At 35.9% G+C, this 19,953-nt stretch overlaps 1 protein-coding gene across 2 annotated transcripts in view; it reads right to left on the bottom strand.

Moving 5' to 3' along the window:
• PLXDC2 (plexin domain containing 2) overlaps positions 1 to 19,953 on the bottom strand; it is a 503,758-nt gene that overhangs the window by 164,791 nt on the left and 319,014 nt on the right. For both annotated transcript variants that reach the window (XM_069086276.1, XM_069086277.1), the window contains exon 5: positions 2,559 to 2,681. In XM_069086276.1, coding sequence (XP_068942377.1) covers positions 2,559 to 2,681 — 123 coding nt within the window. The remainder of the gene's footprint in view (positions 1 to 2,558; positions 2,682 to 19,953) is intronic.

Genomic DNA, 19,953 nt, shown 5'->3' with positions numbered 1-19,953 from the left:
AATTGGAGGGGACCGAAGGGGTGATCAAACTAATAACTTAGAAAAATCCAAATTTTGAAAGCTAAAAAAAAAAAAAAAAGAAAAAAGCAAACCCCAAAAATATAGAAAATTAAAACAATTAAAAAAAAAAAAAAAAAAAAAAACCAAAACAACAACAACAAAAAAAAAAAAACCCTGAACTTGGCAATGTCACCAAGGACCTGGGAAATAGCAGTTCTAGTACAGATCTAAAAAGATAAGACAAAATGTAAGAAACTGAGTAGGAGATGAGTGGTAAGAAAGTACAGGGAGTGAATTAAGCTTACTTCTATTAAATGTTTCATAGTGAAGAAAAACAATGAGGTAAGAAAATGGTTTGAATGGCTCTCAGAGACAAATAAGGGAGTGAGTGTGAGTGTGGCTGTGTCTCTGTGTGTGACTATACATGCAAGCATGCAGATATTTATATTTTGGAGGGTGGGAAAGACCAGAAACTTTTTATAAGGAGAAAGGAAGGGACCAGTAGAGAGGCAGAAAGAATAAGGATGCAGTGGGATGATCTACAAATCAAGGTTGTAGAAAAGAATGTCATGAAATATCCAGGCAAAGGAAGCATTGTTTTGGCAAGAAGGTGAACTAACTTTTCCTTAGAAACTAGGAAAAATGGGAGAAAACACAGAGAAGTTTTGAGATATAAAGTCCAGTAGACAAGGGAGTTCATTTTGAATGATCTTATCCCCCCCGCCAAAAAAAAAAAAAGGTAGAAAGCAAGCTCATCTGTTGAGATTGAGTATGATATTGGGATGGGGAAGAGAAGAATCAGAATTGTCAATGTGGAGAGTAAGAATTAGACTAAAAATAGTGAATAAATGACTGTAATACAGTCATGAGAGGCCAATTGAGAAAAACTTGAATGTATCCTGTACTTAGATATACAACTTTCTCCAGTAGCTTGAGAATGAGAAGAGAAAAGGAAAAGAATGGACTGCTGTATGAATTCCCTGAGAAGTACCCGCTTTGTGGATTACTGGAACAGAAATAGCAGAACTTAAAAGTGTCAATGGACTGTTGGCTCATAGGACCATAGCTGTAAAGCTGGAAAGGACCACAGAGATCTAATTTAGTTCACTTATTTTACAGATGAAGAAACTGAAGTTCATAAAGGTTAAGTGACTTACTGAATGGCATACAGATGTTAAGAAGCAAAGGCAGGATGCTATTATTAGTATAATGATCATGATAGCAATATGCTGCCTTTTTAAGATTAAAATGTGCTAGAAAGTACATAATTGGAATAGCTAACACCAGAGTCAGGATTTGGTATCAGCTGCAGGTAGTGAGTACCCCCAAGCAGATATCTTCAAGAAGAAGTTGTATTATCTTTTATTGAATATGCTACAGATTATTAGTCAGGTAGATGGCATAATAGGGAGAGTTAGGGTCATGGAGACAAGAAGACTTATTAGTTGTGTGACCTTAGGCAAGTCACTTGAGTTGAGGGCTTTTCCTTAAATCACACAACCAGTAAATGGTAGAAGTGGAATGTGATAATAGCTAGCTCTTAAGCAAGTTATTTTGCATCTACCATGTAGCCTCTCAGGTAGAAATAAAAAGGATTAAAACCAATAAGGTTCTAATTAGAATGGCAGTGTGATAGGGCTTTCACAAAATCATACATAGTAAATATAGGAGGAAAGTTTGTTTTGTTTTGGTTTGTTTGGAGGGGGGGGTTGTCTACCAACCAGAGTATTCCTATTTCTATGAGTGCATATGTAAGCACAAGCATACAGTTCTATATGACAGATAGATAGATAGATAGATAGATAGATAGATAGATAGACAGACAGACAGACAGACAGGTAGATAAATGGATAGATGGATAGGTAGATAAGACAGATAGATAAACAGATAGCCCATAAACCCATATGCATACACATGTATGTATGTATATTACATACATACGTTTACACATCCACAAATGTGTGTATATATGTATATACACACACATGAATACAAGGTAGAAGGATATATATGTATATACATACACATATATGTATTACATAAGGATATGTAGATATGGATGAATGGATGTGTGCATGTGTTTCACACAGAAGCTCCCTCTACTTGACAGAGACTTTCTATACTCTCTTGAGGTGGTGGTCAGATAGCTCAAAATAACCTTATTTACCTCTGATTTCCTATCAAGGTTAATTACAGACATCAAAACATTAGTGCATTTTTTTCTGCTATAGAATTTTATGTATCATATGTTGCAGAATTCACTCTAAGCTCCATTAGAAGAGCTTGCTCCCTATAATTCCCCACAGAGAAGAAAATGGCACTCAGCCTCCATAGGCACTCAGTAAATGTTACTGTTGATGAGCCAAAATACAAAGCTATGTTCTTCCGCATGATATTTTCACCCTGTGTAAGAAAGGCAAATACTGGACATACTGTGTACATCTCTTCTATAAAATCATCAATATAGACTTTACAAAAATATTTTCAGATTAACTCATTTAGGGCAATTTTATTATTCAAATGGACCAAAGAAGTGATAAAAGTAAGAAGATACATACCGTTATCAAAATATCTGATGGTTGAATTTCTGGACACACTAGGGTCAAAATTTGCCATTAAAGGGGCTATGTACTGTGTGGCTGTTAGCATTCGGTGTACAATTTCTCCTGTATATATGAAACCTATAAGAAAACAAAATAGAAACAGAGTAAATCATTTTGTAGGTGAGCTGACATCACAACTTGTGAGAAGAATCATATCTGGAAAATGAATTGTATCTAAGGACTAAAAATAAGTAGTTAGGTGGGAAGTGTTAAGTATGTTATATTGGAGTTATGACATTAAATTCTAGACCAAAGGTTGACTTTTCTTCAACAAAATTAAGTAGATATACTCCAGATTTAAAATAATCCAATCCAGATAGGCAATATATATATATATATATATATATATATATATATATTTCTTTTTTAGAGAGGTGGTAGTGTGATTTTCCTAAGAAATTTAATGGATTGCATGCTTATACAGTGCTAAAACCAGTTGTCTGCTATATTCCTGTAATGCACATTGGCTACACGACCTGTTTTTCAATATCACGCTTGTGCTACACTAAGAGCAAGCTAAGTGATTAATAAGCATGATATATACATGTTAATATGAATGCCCAATTATGCTCACTGTATGTATTCATTTGAGGGGTATTGAGAATTGCAGAGCCACAGCTTTGCTACTTCAAGACAATTCGTGACTCACAATTAAAATGCTGAAAGAACAGTGCTTGGGTCCAACTAGTACCTTCCTCAAATGACTTAAACCTCTTTGACCCCAAGATATATCTGTAGATAAGATTAAAAAATAATTTCTGGGTCACAGGAGCAATAAGATCGTAGACTTAACCTTTTCTCCTAACTCCAAATATTTTAAACCACTCCAAAATATAAATTTTAGATCAAAGATAAAACAAAAACTTTTCCATGGTCTAGAACACCTAGAATCCAAAAGAAAATACAAAAGTATCCCCCCAAACCCAGGAACCGAATCTCACCGACCCTGAGCTAAATCAGCATCCTATCTCCCACCTACCACAACACTGCCATACTAGCAGACCCAAGGATACAAAACAGACTTACAAAACCCAGCCCTGAACCACATTGGCCCCTCCCTATTTCCAAAGCTGTAGAAACTCTGGCTCAAGGGTATGGAAATTTACTTGAGCCTTAACAGCCAGCTTGGCCACCACCTTTCAGGAGCATATCAGGGAAAACATTAACAGCAGAATTCAAACTTCTATGAATACTGTGAATACTATGCTAATACTAAATACTATGAATAAATCAAAGGCAAATGACTCAACACTTGAAGATAGAGAAGACCCTTTGGAATTTGAGCAGAAACCAGAAAGGAATTTAGAATTACACAAATAAGGTAACTATATTTTCCATATACTTTGAACCAGAGTCTCCATTTTTGAAAATACACCCCAAGGAAGCCACTGACAAGAATAAAGTCCTCAGGAGCGGCCAGGTGGCTCAGAGAGTAAGAGCAATGGCTCCAGTGTCGGGATGACCTGGGGATCAAATCTGGGCTCAGATACTTAGCACCACACCCAGAAATAATTGGCTGTATTAGCAAGTTACTTAACACTGATTGCTTAAAAAAAAAAGAATAAAGTACTCACATATTTCAAAACATTTATAGCAGCTTTTGTGGGTATTAAAAATGTAAAACAAAGTAAATACCCATCAACTGGGTGATGATTGAAAAATTATGGTACCTGAATGTAATAGAGTATCACTGTGCTGTAAGAAATGGTGTGTATGATGAAAACACAGAACCATGGAAAGATCTATACAAACTAATCCAAAGTGAAGTAAGTAGAGCTGAGAAAACAATATACTCCACAGCAAATGTAACAAAATTATAAAGATTATATGGGACTCAAAAGAAGAACTATGAGAAGACACCCACAACATAGCTCTTCATGGAGGTGGGAGTCCACAGGTGTTACATAGCAGACACATTTCCAGATTTTTTTCAATTTATTCATCAGTTGTGTTGACATTTAAAAAAAATTCCTCTCTAAGAATACTTTTTGTCATACAGGATGGCTCAGATACATGGGATACTATGGCCTTTAAGAAATAGGAAATATCAGTAAAAGCTTATTTTAAAAATGTACCTTTTACACATATGTTCTGCTCAAATAGTTAATGTTAAATAGTTCCCCATTCTAGATGAAAGTAAGCTTCATAGAGACCAACTTGCCTATGAAATCATCTGCAGTATCTCTTCTATTACAATTCCGGTCAACAATCAATTATTCACTTTGCAGATTACCTGCAACAAATTTTTAATTTAAAATTGGGTTTCTGCCATCATTCTTTGGGCTATCTGCCATCACTGTCAACTCAGGAATACTAGCAAATTTTGTTATCTTTCTAAAGTAAACCTAAACTGTAAGTATGTGTATATGTATGTATATGCTGTATATAATGCACATATCTATGAAAATATTATAACCACAATTTAACTATATACTCCACTTTTAACTGAGGTTAATTTCCTTTAATTCTTTTTCTTTTGGTCTAGATCTGTGATTTCACCCTTGTTGAAGGCACATAGAAATTTTCTTCATTGATATGGATTAGTAACATCAATGATTTCTAGTCTTCAAGATGCTAGACTTCAACCCAGGTTTCTTGAATTCAAGAATGGCTTTTTTATACAGTAGTCCAAGGGTGAGGAATCTGCAGCCTTGAGGCCACATGTGCCTTCTATATCCTTGGGCATGACCTTTTGACTGAGTCCAAGTTTAATAGGAAAAAATTCTTTTATTAAGGGGATTTGTTGTGTGAAGTTTGAATTCAGTCAAAGGGTTGCACTTGAGGACCTAGAGGGCCACATGTATCCTGGAAGCCATAGTTTCCCCATCCCTACACCAGTCCACATTGCATCAGTGTAATGTGAGTGGGAGTTAATTCTCTGAGCATACAAAGTACACTTTTCAGGTTTCATAATAATCAATTCACCTCTTCTTACAACCACTATTGCTGCTGATAATGAAAATTTTTATAGAACATATAGAGCTACCTTATTAGGTGATGAGTTCCTTGTAACTGGTCATGTTTACGTGGAGGCTTGAGAACTATATTTCAATGATCTTATATATAAGAACGGATACTTTCAGAAAGGGTAAAATCAGATGCCTTCAGAGGTTTCCTCCAACTTGGTAATTTTTTTATACTGAAAGTAGGTTTTTTATATCTGTAGGGTATTTAAAATTTATGTAACTTTACATCTCCTATTTTATTTTGCTCTTCTAAACAAAATCCATGATTTTAAGTCTGCACATCACAAACTCCAAGTAAGTTACTTTAGAATAAATTATTTCAGAAATGGATTGTGTTTTGTCCATTTCTTTGGTCCCTTTTCCATTTGTGACATTGGGGCAAGGTTTTAATTCCATAATATGAACAATTTCTATGTATTTTGGTCCTTGTCTATTGACAACATCTTTGGAAAGAAGAGTCTTTGTGGCTTACTTTGAGTTTTTGTATGTTTACTATTTCATATGTGTGATTGCTCTCAAAATTCCCCCATGGCAGATGCATCATTGCTTTTATTATATCTCCCTTGAGGCCTATATTTCCAGAGTCATACCTCAAATGTTCAAAGAGCAGAATCAAACCTTCAAAATGACTTTCATGAAAAATAACTACCTTTAGTATCTCTGGGTCATGAATTCTCCTTGCTGGTAACAGCATGCATTTTTAATTTCACATAAAAATGAATGCTACTGGTAGCTAGAGATCACATTTGTAGAATGGTTAGTGTAAAATAGGATTTACTCAACTCCAAGTAGTTACCTAGCATAACGTGAATTTCTAATTTGCTGTCAAATAAATTTTTACTTTATGTAAAAAGTATGAAGTTTAAAGGATGGGAACTTCACCCAGAAATCAGGTTGGAAGGAATGATTTTTTTTTCCATTGGAAACACTTCATGCTTCCAAATGACATGGTAACAAACATGCTATCAACTTAGAGCATCCCTGCTTTGCAAAAGGATGACCATCGCTGAGCCCAGATATTTAATCATCGCTGCTAATGCGTAAAATAAACGGCAAGAGCAAAATTAACTTTTCCCCGAATTGCTTTCTGTATAAATTTGGCAAGACAGGACTCACTACTGTCTGTGACCTACTTTCTGGATTGTAGTCATCATTTATTGCTATGTCCCTTCACCAGGGAAGAATTTTCCAGACATACAATTTCCTGAACTACTTAATCCTTCCTTAGTGGGAGGGGTCTGGAAAACTTTCCAAAGGCAGGAAAGCGAGATTCAATGAAATAGAATCATGTCTGTTATTCTGTTTGTGCCCTTTTGTTTACTGCTGGGTTGAAATAAGCTTTCAACTATGTCTTACCAATGATTATTGTTGTCGTTTTTGCTTTTAAGTTCCAAGAGTTCAACATAAGAAAAAGTACAAAATCCCATGATGGGTTTAATGTTATGTTCACATGGTATTGAATTTATATTACTTTTTATCCTTGCTTATAAAAAAGAAAACATACCTATCAAAACATCAGGTGAACTTTTATTGGCTTGAAGTAAAAGCTTTATTGAGGTATGGAGCCCTTTAACCTAGCTGGACTTATATTTCAATTTTAAAAAGAGAGACAGCTGAGGAAAATTTAAGTGCAGTAGGTGAGTCCTAGTTCATCTAATGAATCAGAACCACTTAGACAATTGGAAGCAATCCTGGGGACATTGGAAAAAATTCTCAAACTTTAAAGACAATTAGAGACATTAATATCCCATTCAAATATTTACCACGTTTATCTAGGTATGCTGGGCACATGCATTTTTGCTGAAGTATCCGGACTTTAACAAGTCTGTGTGAATTCAGCTAATTTGAAAGTGAAATTTTTTATTTTTTTAAATTATCATTCAGAATCCAAAATCTTTTTTTTTTTTGCCTTTTGGAGGACAATTGGGGTTAAGTAACTTGCCCAAGGTTACACGGCTGTGTGTGTGTGTGTGTGTGTGTGTGTGTGTGTGTGTGTGTGTGTGTGTGTGTGTGTGTGTGTGTGAAGTGTCTGAGGCAGTAACCAAACTAGCGTCCTCCTGACTCCCGAGCTGGCGCTTTACTCATTGTGCCACCTAGCCGCCCCTAGAATGTAAAATCTTATTAGACACTCATACATCAGTAGGATTCTTAGGTAACTTTTTCCAGTCATTTTGGGCTTTCATTCATATTCAGTTGCATTAAACAATAGGAAAAATACTGAATTTGGAGTATTAAAATTTGTATTCTAACCCTTGTTCTGCCACTAACTTCCTCTGGGACTTTGGATAGTTACTTAACTTTTTTATGACTCAGGTTCCTTCTCTATAAAAAGAAGAGGTTGGAGGAGATAATCTGGTAGTGGCTTTACAAGTCTGTAATCATTCTAGACAATAGCAGTGTGACTCTTATCTAAGAAAAAAAAAAGAACATTTAAAAAAGAGGTGATTATCAAGGAATGCTTCAAGGGGAAATAGCCAGAGAATTAAGGCAAAAGTGATTATTGATTTTGGTTCAAAAACTGGAGTTCAATATAAGATGTTTCACTTTGTTTTTGAAATACATGCTGTCAGTCAATTCTGAGGCAAATTGAGGACCTACCTATAACTATCAGTTGATTTTAAGCACATGAAAAGATAATTAAACCTGGTATTAACTATGGTTCTGTGAAACGATTTTTAGAATATTTTGACAATCTATGTAATTCATTTCTTTGCAATCCTATTTTGTTTTGTTTTGTACTTTTATTTTGTGCATTTAAAAGATTTATTCTGAGAAGGTGTCCACAGGCTTCACCAGCCTGTGTCTATTACACTAAAACGATTAAGAATTCTTATTGGCATGCATTCAACTCTACAAATCACTCAACAGGTGTCTGTCATGAGCCATACTCATCGCTCAGGTGAATGAGAAATCCATAAATTGATAAACATGCTTTTATTAAGCTCTTCCTACGTACCAGAGATTGTATTATGTGCTAAAGATACAAACACCAAAGTTAAAACAGTCCCTTTGAGAAATAAATTAGCATAGGGCAGCTAGGAAGTCCAGGGGAGAGGGCACCAGTCCCTGAGTAAGTAGGACCAGAGTGAAAATCCAAACTCAGACACTATGTGACCCTAGGCATGTCACTTAACCCTGATTATCTCCCCAAAGAAAAGAAATAAATTAACATGATGCTTATCTAGAACTTACTTATCTAGGGAGTGCAACTATACAGAACACTGCTGAGAACCAGGAAGTGATCAAAACATTTCAACTAATTGCCAAGTAGTATGCTGCTAAAGCTGCTAAGATTTACTAACAAAGAGAAATCTATATTCCCTGCCTCACACTCCATTCATTTTTCATTCAATTATAACAGTTTCTACTCTCACCTCTACATATACTTAGCTATACTTTGCTGAGTCATACATATAGAGCTCTAAGCCTCCTTTTTTTTCCCCATGTGTACATGGAAAAGTGTATTCCAAGTGTATTTATACTCTTTACTGCCCTGATTAATCCACAGAAGGACATGATAGTACATAAATGAAAGAAATGTAAACTACAAACAACTATTCTAAAGTCATAATAGCTAGCATTTCTATAAGAATTCAAGGTTTGCAAAGTGCTTTTTTTACTATGTCATACAAGGCCAATTTATATCTGTTTATTTAGGTTACTTCAGTCTGATAACAAAAAAAGGGAAATAGGTCAATGGTGACTACTACTAACCCTACCTCCGATATTGGCATCATATCTGAGACCTCACATTTTAAAAACTTGAACCTAGCACCAATGTTTGGCCCTACACTAAAATGTTGTGATTGTTGTTCATCTATGGCAAAAGGGACTAATGATACCTCTCTTTGAATCTCATCTTGATTTCTGATTCCAATGGTAACTGTTAAGGCTTGGCAATTAACCAAGCAACCAAGACAAGTCACAGGGAAACTTCCTTTCCATCTGTTCTGCCAAAGCACCTACAATTGGAATTCTGGATTTAATAAAACCCTCCTCACTAGTTGGAGAGAATAATGAGCTTATAAAACATCACCCTCTGTTTATTGCAAACAGTTGCTTCACTTTATAGCAAGTGTCATGGTGTAAAGTGTGAGCATGTAGAGCCTGTAATTGGCTGTGAACTATCCTGTGAAATGTTAATGTTGAAGTTGCTAAATAAAAATCCACACTGGATCATCTTTCACTTAAAGTTCTGACCCAGGAGGGAAAAGGAGAGGGCTAGCAGATCCTCCTGGCATGACATTAAATGCTGAGATCCAAATGAAGTGCCTACATTATAAAGCGCAATAATACAGCCTTCACTTTATTTCTTATGCCTCTCACTCTATGAACCCTGAAACACAACCTGGGTAGAATTACAAAAGCGATTTTCTTCTCCTCCCTACTGCAATTTAGCAAACAACTTCCTCATTTTGTTCCTGAGGTCTACTGTTGATTGGATGTTAGATGGGGAAACTGTCTCACTCATTAGGAAGGGAAGCATTTCATGGATTTTAAGTCATTTCTTATTCAAAGAATAACTTACAGAATCAAACAGGCTTGACATTTTCTGCTTCGAACCAATCATTTCCCCAAAGAGCATTTAGTCCTGATATATTTTGCAATTTCAGGAAGTAGTTAAGATCAGGAAGAAAGACACACACACACACACACGCACACACACATTGCAAACTATGAGCCAAATGCTTACTGTTTATAATTTAGTCAGTCTGCTAAGCAAAACCATATGTTGCAATGATTGCTAATTTGAAAATTAAAATGCTTCGGTAAGTTGTCTGGCAAAGCAACTGTCTGCCAGTAGCGACTATACAATGAGAGGTTTCACATAACAGAGGTTTCCACTGGGCAGGACTCTGTTGTCAATGGAACGCACAGCTCCCTGGGAAGCTCCCTGGATGTCTTGTAATATAAATAAAAACTGGGAGACTAAACTGGGAGACTAAAAAGTACGAGAGTTTATGAAGTCAAGGCAACCAATACAGGCACTGGTTTCTTGGCGAAGGAAACTTCGGTATGATCCCAACAACAGAATTTTTAGTTTTGCCTTCATGTGTTAAATGTACAAATAAATACAAAATACAGCAAATGTACTTAAGATTATGTTTCATTTGCCTGTCATTTTATAATCCTAATAGGAATGATCTTAGTGAAAAGCCTCAATTGGAATTCATTTAGTTAATATCTTCATCAGGTGTAGATTACCATCATTAAATCAACAACATTATTACAAAAATATTATTATTTCAAGTGGATTACTTTTTCCCTTAAACTCCTACCCTTTTTCCCTCTAGGAACAATAATAAATAATTATAGACATGATCTATGCAATACACAATTACATTTTCCAAAAGGATAAGTAGGCTAAAGTTCTCCACTCCTTCTGCAGTAGTTCCCTAATAACATGCTTAAAGAATTGGGTGTTGACAACTTCATCCGACTGAATTCACCTCAGTCTACCCTCTATTCTAGTTTAGGTCTCTATCCCTTTGCATGCATTAAGAACTCATATATATCATTCCCTTCTCTCTATTTGTGTTTTGAAAATTCTGGATCAGATTTATATTAGGCCATACACCTCCAATCTAATATCTATGGGTCCTGTATATATCAAGTAAGTGAACATCAATCATCTCCCCTGATAGACTATAGGATTCTTTGAGTACTTGGACTATCATATGTTTATCATTGTATCCTTAGTACTTAGCACAGACTTTGCCTAGCAGACTGACTAAATTATAAACAGACACATGGCCTAGAATATATTAGGCATTTAAAAATGCTTATTGGTTGATTAATGGGGAAGGAATACAATCATACCTATAATTTTCTCTTCATCAATGAGCATTTTTTTTGAATACTGACTCTGGATCACTATTCTACCAGCTAGGGATAATAAGGAAAATGAAACTGACTTTCTTCAACATGTGTAACAGGTATATAAACACAATACACACATATACATCTATGTGTTTGTGTGCATATATATACATACATATTCGTGTGTATGTGTATACACACACACACAAACACAAAACTGTGGAATAAGTACAAGGTATTTTGCGGAGAGACAGTAGTACCTCAGGGAATCAGGAAAGGCTACATGTAGTCCAAATGGGCAAAACTTTGAAGGAAACAGGATTGTTCAAGGGAGAAGGAAGAAAGAGACCAGGACATGTAAGACAACCTGGGAAAAGGCATAAAAGTGGGGAATGCAGAGGCACATATGCTAGACAGGAAGGACAGTTTGACTGAAATGAAAATGCCATAAAAAATAAGTAAATGGATGAGAGACAGACAGACAGAGAGAGAAAGAGAGAGAGAGAGAGAGAGAGAGAGAGAGAGAGAGAGAGAGAGAGAGAGAGAGAAGCCAGGTGGTAAAGGGTTTTAAAAACCTAATAAGAAAGCTTGTATTTAATCATGGCTGTAATGGAGAATGATTGGAATTTCTTGAGGCTAGTGATATTTCTTAAGCACTATGTCAATGTAATGGGAATGCAAATTTGGAAGATCTTCCCTGCCCCTAGGCTAAAGTTCACCTGGAGCCTGGGGTGGGAGGCTTGTTTTTCAGTTGATACTTTTTGATTGGCCAGTGAGTCCAAAAGGTTGTTATTTTACATTCTCTGAGCCAGGAGAAGGCTATATAAGCCCTGATGTGTAGCTTTGTTTTGGGACTCACTTTGAGAAGTGTTCTGTGATTTGATCTGAATTCTGGGAAGCCGTTGTTGAGAGTCCCCCGGCTTTGAAAAACCCAGAATGTGGAAACCCAGATGTTGACTGGGTATGGATGTAATGGTTGGACAGTTTGGAAATCTGTCTACTTGATGTTTCTGTCTTGATAATTATGCCTGTGTACTTTGAGGTTCAGGGTGCTGACCTTTTCTCCTGAACAAGGTAAACGATATATGTCTGACTGATTAAAGTAAGCTTGTTAACCCATTTTGAGTTGCTTTCCTTTAACAAAGCAGATCCAAGAACCTATGGTAGCTGCAAACCCTGAGGACACTTGGGGTGCTTGCTGCTACAGTCAACTAAGTGAAAGGTGGGTCAGATAGGGGAGAACCTTGAGAAAGAGAGAACAATGAGAAGGCTATTGTAGTAGTCTAGGTGAGAGGTGATGGAATCTCGGTCTAGGGTGGTGGCCACTGGAGTACGTTTGGAAATAGGTGCCAGAAATACTGTGTTAAGATTAATTAGAATATGTGGGATGATAGAAAGTGAGAAGTCAAGGACAACTCCAAAGTTGTCTCTCTTGTGACTAGAGGGATGATACTGACCAGGACAAAGGAAGGAAGTTAGAAGATGGGAGGATGTTGGGCAAAAGACATTGAGTTCTAGCTGACTAATACTAGCGGAGTCCACGGAAAACCAAAAGTACTAAAATGGAGAATGATCGGAGGCAGATGAGGAAAAAATCCCACATACCTAATTTGTTGCTAAATCTTAACACAATATTTCTGGCACCTGTTTCCAAACGTACTCCAGTGGCCACCACCCTAGACCAAGATTCCATCACCTCTCACCTAGACTGCTACAATAGCCTCCTCATTGTTCTCTCTTTCTCAAGGTTCTCCCCTATCTGACCCACCTTTCACTTTTATTCACTTCATTTAAGATACTAAAATGACGTATTCTTTGTGGTTGTATAAGAGATGACTTTTACTTGGTTGGAGAAAATAATACATGGGAAAGGCAGAATTATTCAACTCTGTTTCTTAAACTTCTGGTTTTTCTTTTGTTCCAATTAGAATCTTTTTTGGGGGTGGGCAGAGTAGAGACTGGAGCGGAGAGATAATATGGCTAGGGAAGAGTTGTGAACCTTGATAAGTATGGAGATTATAGGGAGATAGTTTAAATTAGTTTAAGCTACCAGATCCATATGTATCATTTCTTCAAATTGAATGAATGAGTAACTGGCAATGATTTTTGTAAGATCAGAGATAATAGGAGAAGTATAGCAGGTTACAGAAAACTAGGCAAATATTCTAATTTTTGCAAAAGGGAGGATAATGGAGTCTGCAATCCAAAGGTCATTAAGCTTAAATTAAAAATTCTTGCCAAAATTCTAGAATGGATCATTAAGGGAATGGTTAATAATCATCTGTTTAGAAAAGGAAATTATAACCAGTAAGACCCAAAGCGGCTCTACGAAGAACAGATTATGCCTTACCTCATTCCCTTTATTTACAGGGTTATGATACTGATAGATCAGGGGAACCTGTACATAATATCTGCCTAGGCTTTAACAAAGCATTTGACAAAGTCTATCACTCTATTCTTAGGAGGAAAAAAATGTAGGGATGTGGATAGCATCCTAGAAACTATGGATGGCACCTGGAAATAGCAGTACAGTGAAGCAGAGATGGAGATGGTTGGCTAGTTAATTTCAAAAATGAGCTCAACTTAAAGGCTCAATGTTAACTTCTGGAGGTGTCTGGAAAAGCACTCCAGGGACCTATGCTTGAGGCTGGGATGTTTAACATTTTTATGACTTAGGCAAAGGTGTAGATGATATGTAAAGTCATGAAAAATTTTTAATTTGTATTTTATTTGTACCTTTAACATTCACTTTTAGAATAATAATTATTGCTCTTCCTAAAACCACTCAAATGGATAAATGAATAAATGCCCAAAAGAGCCCAGAAACTACCACAGTCAACAAACATCTGATCACCTTTCCAAGTACAGAATAAGTAAGGGAAGCATATGCAGTAAATACAAATTCATTCACAAACTATTAAAGAAAAGTATGGCAGAAGATTATTAAAAATCTTTTTTTTCCAAAATAAGAAAAAAAAAACAATTGATGTAGAAAAATAAGCCTAAATGGTTTGGTAGGAGACTAAACTAAGTCAGATTATCCCTCATCCAAAATCGTTGAAAGATTAAATGGAAGGGCAGAGGAAACAACAACAATTAGCAGTGAAATGGACTAGATTTTCTGGTACTTCTGTAATGATCTCCTTTCATCACTGGGGATCATAGAACTGCCACTTTTGGATACCAGAGGAATGAGAGTGAAAAAAAAAAAAAAACCACACCTGAACGAAGTGTCTAGACCTGACTAAAAGTACTTAATGATAATTATTTTTCAAATATCTACAAGAGGCTGGGGTTTCAAAAGGAAAAAATAAAAGTGAGATTGTATTAATACCAAAATAAAAAAAAAGAAGATAGCTTTTCTAGCTTGTGTTTTCTAGCTGTTTTGTCCTTCACTATCAAAGAGGACCATTGCATCAGGAAATGATGACATGACTTACAGTTGACTTTGATTTGAGGGAGGGAAGGCTGTGTAAGGTCACCAGCCTCACTTTCTCCTCCAGAGCCTTCGGGATCCAGTGACCAGATACTCATCAGGATGACTGGAGATGTCCCAGGATACAATGGGAGACCCTGGCCTTTTAGGCTAAGGCCATTTCAAGTACTAATTTAGAGAGAGATAATGCCCATTCAGTGAATAGGCCTCTGAAACAAGTGAAAAATCTAAAAAAGACTGGGTTTTCAAAAGTGAAAACAAAAAAGTGAGATTGTATTAATATTAAAAAAGATGAAGAAGATAGTATTTCTAACTACACACCTGCAGACCAATTTTCTCATATGTACAGAATCTTTGCATGTAATGAGCATATCCTTCACGAAAATGTGAGAAGAAAATAGCTGACATTTCATATTTCTTTATAGCAGACCTTTCTTCATAGAAACAAAACAGAAGAGCTGTAAGGTATATAGAGAAGATTCTGCTGTTTATTTTTGTTGAATTTTTTTAAAGAACCCAATGACATTTTATAGAATAGAATAAAACTGAGCCCCAAAGGCTCTTTCTCTGGTATTTCCCACGTACATGATAAGATCATGTAGGACTCTTTGATAAATAAAACCACAATAATAATTTTCTTCAATGCTTTTCTACCAATATTAAATGGGGCGCAACATAGGGAGATATCTGCTTTCCAACTGTGCTTGTCACTCTCATGGAGCATTGCTTTTAGAGATTCTAAGTGGAAGAGAAGATTCCCATAGAAATGAAGCTTCTCAGATGTTACTATTGAATCTGATGTTTAAAGACTATGAGTCTCCTCAATAAGATCCATGGCTACACATGAGATACATTTTGCAATCCTGAAAGGAAAAACTAAATGGATAATTCATATTGACTTACTGTGTGGCACACAGTTAGGTTGGGATGATTCAGTTAGTATACCAACATATCACTTTTGAACAGACACTGGAGATAGAAAATGAGCTGAGATCAGATTCAAATGGTAGAAGAATGGTAGAGATCAAATTTAACAATAATGCTGAGCTTTCAATAATCCCAAACCTCTCCTTGCCACCAAAGACTTATTTTGTGGATGCTTATATTCTTCCCTCAATGTTATACATCTGTGAATGAGAACACCATGAGGCTATCCCTTCTATCTGGAATAAATTTCTTCCTCCCCATTTTTCATTCATTGAATATTTATTAATTTACTATGTGCCATGAACAGGACAAGGAGATTGACAGCAACACGTAAAATCTTAACATTCTTTAGCAAACTTCTGTAATAAGGATCTTTTAAGTGATACCAATGTCAGATACTGGAAATTGAAAAACTTTAAATTGTGATTTGTTCATCACACCGTTGGAATTTCATCATCTCAAATAACTTGGCTGCTGTAAATTTAACATGACTCATGTATTATAAATATTTTTTTCCTATCAGAAGCTATAATTTTATGACATTTTATTTCCTTGATCATAAAAGAAGCTTTATTGAAACAAATATACAGCAAAAACCACTTTGCTACATATGTGATATGACATCACCTTGAAAATATTCTGCTTAGCAGTATCTATTTTTAACTCTCTATATGCTCAGAATTTAATATTGCCACAACTACTTAAAATTTCTTTTCAAGTTTTATGGTTATAATGCATTTTTTCCTAAATGAAATTTATGTTTCTATCCTCTTCAAAGTATAAGTTCCAAAAAGGAAATGATGTTAGAGATTTACAGAAAAGGATCCTAGGTAGATAAATAGGCAGGTATATAACTAGGTATTCCTACCATTTTCAAGTCCCTAGTTTTCTCTAAAGCATTACCTCCAATTTCACCTTTATACATGTGGTAAGTGCAGAGTTTGCACTTGTTCTTCCTAGGGAACTGGTTTTGTTTTGTTTTGTTTGTTTGTTTTGCCTTACTTTCTCTCTCTGGTACTTAGCCTAGGGTCTAGCTACCAAGCAAATGTTTAATAAGTGGCTGCTGACCAACAATTGTTTACTTTCCTGATCCCTCAGATGATAATGACTTGGATTCTCCCCTTACAAACAAAACCAAACCTGCGTATGTTTTACATGCATTTTTTGGTTGTTGTTTAGCCAATTTTTTCTAGTCTTGTCTGACTCTCCCGTTGTCACTATGGTGCTCAGTTTGTGATCCGTAATGCTTAATAAATGTTTATTGACTACTGACTATTCCACCCAGTCACTCTCCACTCTCCTCCACATTCCTGTTGTTCAGTCATTTGTGTCTAACTCTTTGTGGCCCCATTTTGAGGTTTTCTTGGCAAAGATCCTGGAGTGGTTTGCCATTTTTTTTCTTCACTTTACAGATGAGGAAACTGAGGTAAACAGGGTTAAATGACTTTCCTAGGGTGACACAGCTAGTGAGTGTATGAGGCCAGATTTGAACTAAGGAAGATGAATCTTCCTGACTCCAGGCATCACAGCATATCCACTGGGCCACCCCTTTATATGTACTTAGGTACATTTTATTTCCTGATTATCAGATAAATTCCTTCAAGGTATTTGCTGTTTGATTTCTGCTGCTGTCTCTGCAGATACTAGCACATAATAGGAGCTTTAATAAATACTGGCTTATTGAATTATTGATTTGAAAAGAATCAAAATGGCAGGTGCCCCAAAGGGCAATATAAAGAAGAGTTCTAAGAAGGCTAGACTTAAGTGTAGATAAACAGAGTCAGTGGATCATAGACCACTGTGTAAAGACATCTTCCACTGCATACATGACCAGGAAAGGTTTTGGGCTAGTAATATAACAAGAGTGAGGGAGAATAGTCATAATGTATATGACTATGCTAGTCATCAAATACTAAGATACCAAAAAGAAGGTCTTTCACATGCTAGTGATATTCTCTCTTAAAGACATGGACAAGAATAATAACATGAATGGGTTGTTCTATGCCCTAGGGAAGGAAAGAAAAGACAATTCCAAATAAGATCATGGATCATGTAAGGATTGAATTAAATACCAGTCTATAGAAAATATGACTGTTTGGAGGCAAAGGGCCAAAAGGTCAAAATTGCTTTGCTACTTGTGCTTTTGACCGTGCTCAAGTCATTTAACCCCTAAAGACCTAAGAGGGTGCTGGATTAATGTGATGCCTAAGATTCCTTCTGACTTCAAATTGTAGGTTCCTTATATAAGCCCACTTTTTTTTTTACTTAAAAAAATGTTGTTTCACAGTGATCTCCTTTTGTTTATTTGGAGAAGATTTAGGTAGCATAGTGCTTCCACCACTGTTAGTAAACAGGATTGAATGTAGTCATTTTGGGCATGGGCAGTGAAGCAGAAGAGCATTCCATTAAATTTCATACATTTGATGTTGTGGACTATACTCTCATATGGTATAAAATATTAAACTAAGCTCTTCAGTCTAATAAAATACTGAAGTCTATTTCCATGAATAACTTGAGATGGAGGTTATTTGAGAGACTAGCAACTTAAATTTAAATCATGTTTTTTTTTTCTAAAATGTTTTCTTTCTCTGTGTATGTATACACATGTATTTAAGACAGATTTTGCCTGTTTTTTATTTTTTTAAACATACAAAAGCGATGACCTTTCTCAACAAACATGCCCCACTTGAGAAAAAGCCTACTATTTAAAAGTATAACCTCAAAATGGAAAACTGAATAATGCAGGCACTCCAAAGAACAGGAATCATCACTGTTTCATGAGATTGTAGTGTCATAGACTTGGAACTAGGAGGGACCTTAGAAGTTAAAGTCTAGTCCTCTGACGCCAGAGATGGGGAGATGGAGAATCAGAGCAATTAAGTGACTTGCCCAAAGTGAGGAAGTTAGGAAGTGAGAGAGCTGGGAATTGAGATCAAATCCTCTGGCTCCAAACTTGACTGTTTACCAGATAATATAGAGAGGGTCTTAATTACATCAGGAGCTATAGAGCAAGCAGGCAGATAAATATATGTGCATATATATGTATATGTATGTTATGTATACATACACATAAACACACACAACTTCACACACTTTATAAAGATGGGGGAAGAATAGCTATAGTGATATCAGATAACATTCTAGAACTCTTAGTCTTATTTTTCTCTTTTAAAAGAAACTTGGTTTTTCCACTGCCTCAGTCTTTTGGCTACAATTAAATCCTGAATGCCTCACTGGATTATCAAAACAAAACAATTAGGGAAACAAAAATAAAACAAAAAAATTTCCTCGCTGGAATGACTCATTTTGTGGCTCAATGAGATGGGCTTTTGGCCTAGTTCCAAATCCATTCAGCTTCAGGGAAAAAAAAGGTGTGTAAAAACAACAAAAAAGTAGAGTAGTAATGCCAAATGCCCAAGACTGCCAGATGGAGCTGAATGGATCATTAGCTTATGGCCTCTTTCTTGTTTAGGGCAAAAGTAAATCATAGTGATACCTTGCATTATCTTCTATAGACTCTGAACTTTGGAGTAGTAAGAGACCTTAGAGATAACCTTATTCAACTCACTCATTTGAAAGATGAGGAAATTGAGGCCCAGGTAAGTTATAGAATATTTATGAAATTTAAAAGTTAATAAGAGGAATAAGAAAAGAGCTTATTTTTGCCACAATATTTTCTGCTGTCTTCTAGAGAAAATTAAACAGCTACCAAGTCTTTAAAGAAGATGTATATACCAGCCAAAGAGTTTTAAGGGACAATTTCTTTGGTTTCAAAAGGGACACAAAGAAAAGGACAGCATTAAAAGCCATTTGACCTCTAGCTAGTCAAGTACAGCCTTGGGATGGGTGCCTTTTACAGAAGGTTGGCATGAGGTCAAGTTTTTCCACACAGCCCTTTTAGGTGAAAAAAGAATTTATTTAGTGCTGTGTCAAGTAAGACAGAAGAATGAAATTCTCGCTTAACTGAAAAGAATTTTTCCTATGAACATGAACCATGATTCTCTCTGAAAGTCAAGCCAACAAGAATTTATTGATCTCAAGCTATGAGCCTGTGCTAGAGATTAGGAGGACACAGAAAAGCAAAAATTGTTTCTTCAAGGAACACACATGAGAATTGCATGTATATGTATGTATATCTGTAATATATCATAGTGGATAGAGAACTGAGTCTGGAGTCAGGAAGTTCAAATCCTGCTTGAAA

This window comes from Petaurus breviceps, unplaced genomic scaffold (genome assembly GCF_028583685.1).
Source record: "Petaurus breviceps papuanus isolate PSGF00001 unplaced genomic scaffold, PetGlider_PUasm1.0 178, whole genome shotgun sequence".
NCBI classification, from domain to species: domain Eukaryota; kingdom Metazoa; phylum Chordata; class Mammalia; order Diprotodontia; family Petauridae; genus Petaurus; species Petaurus breviceps.
This window is presented reverse-complemented; position numbering and strand designations above follow the sequence as displayed.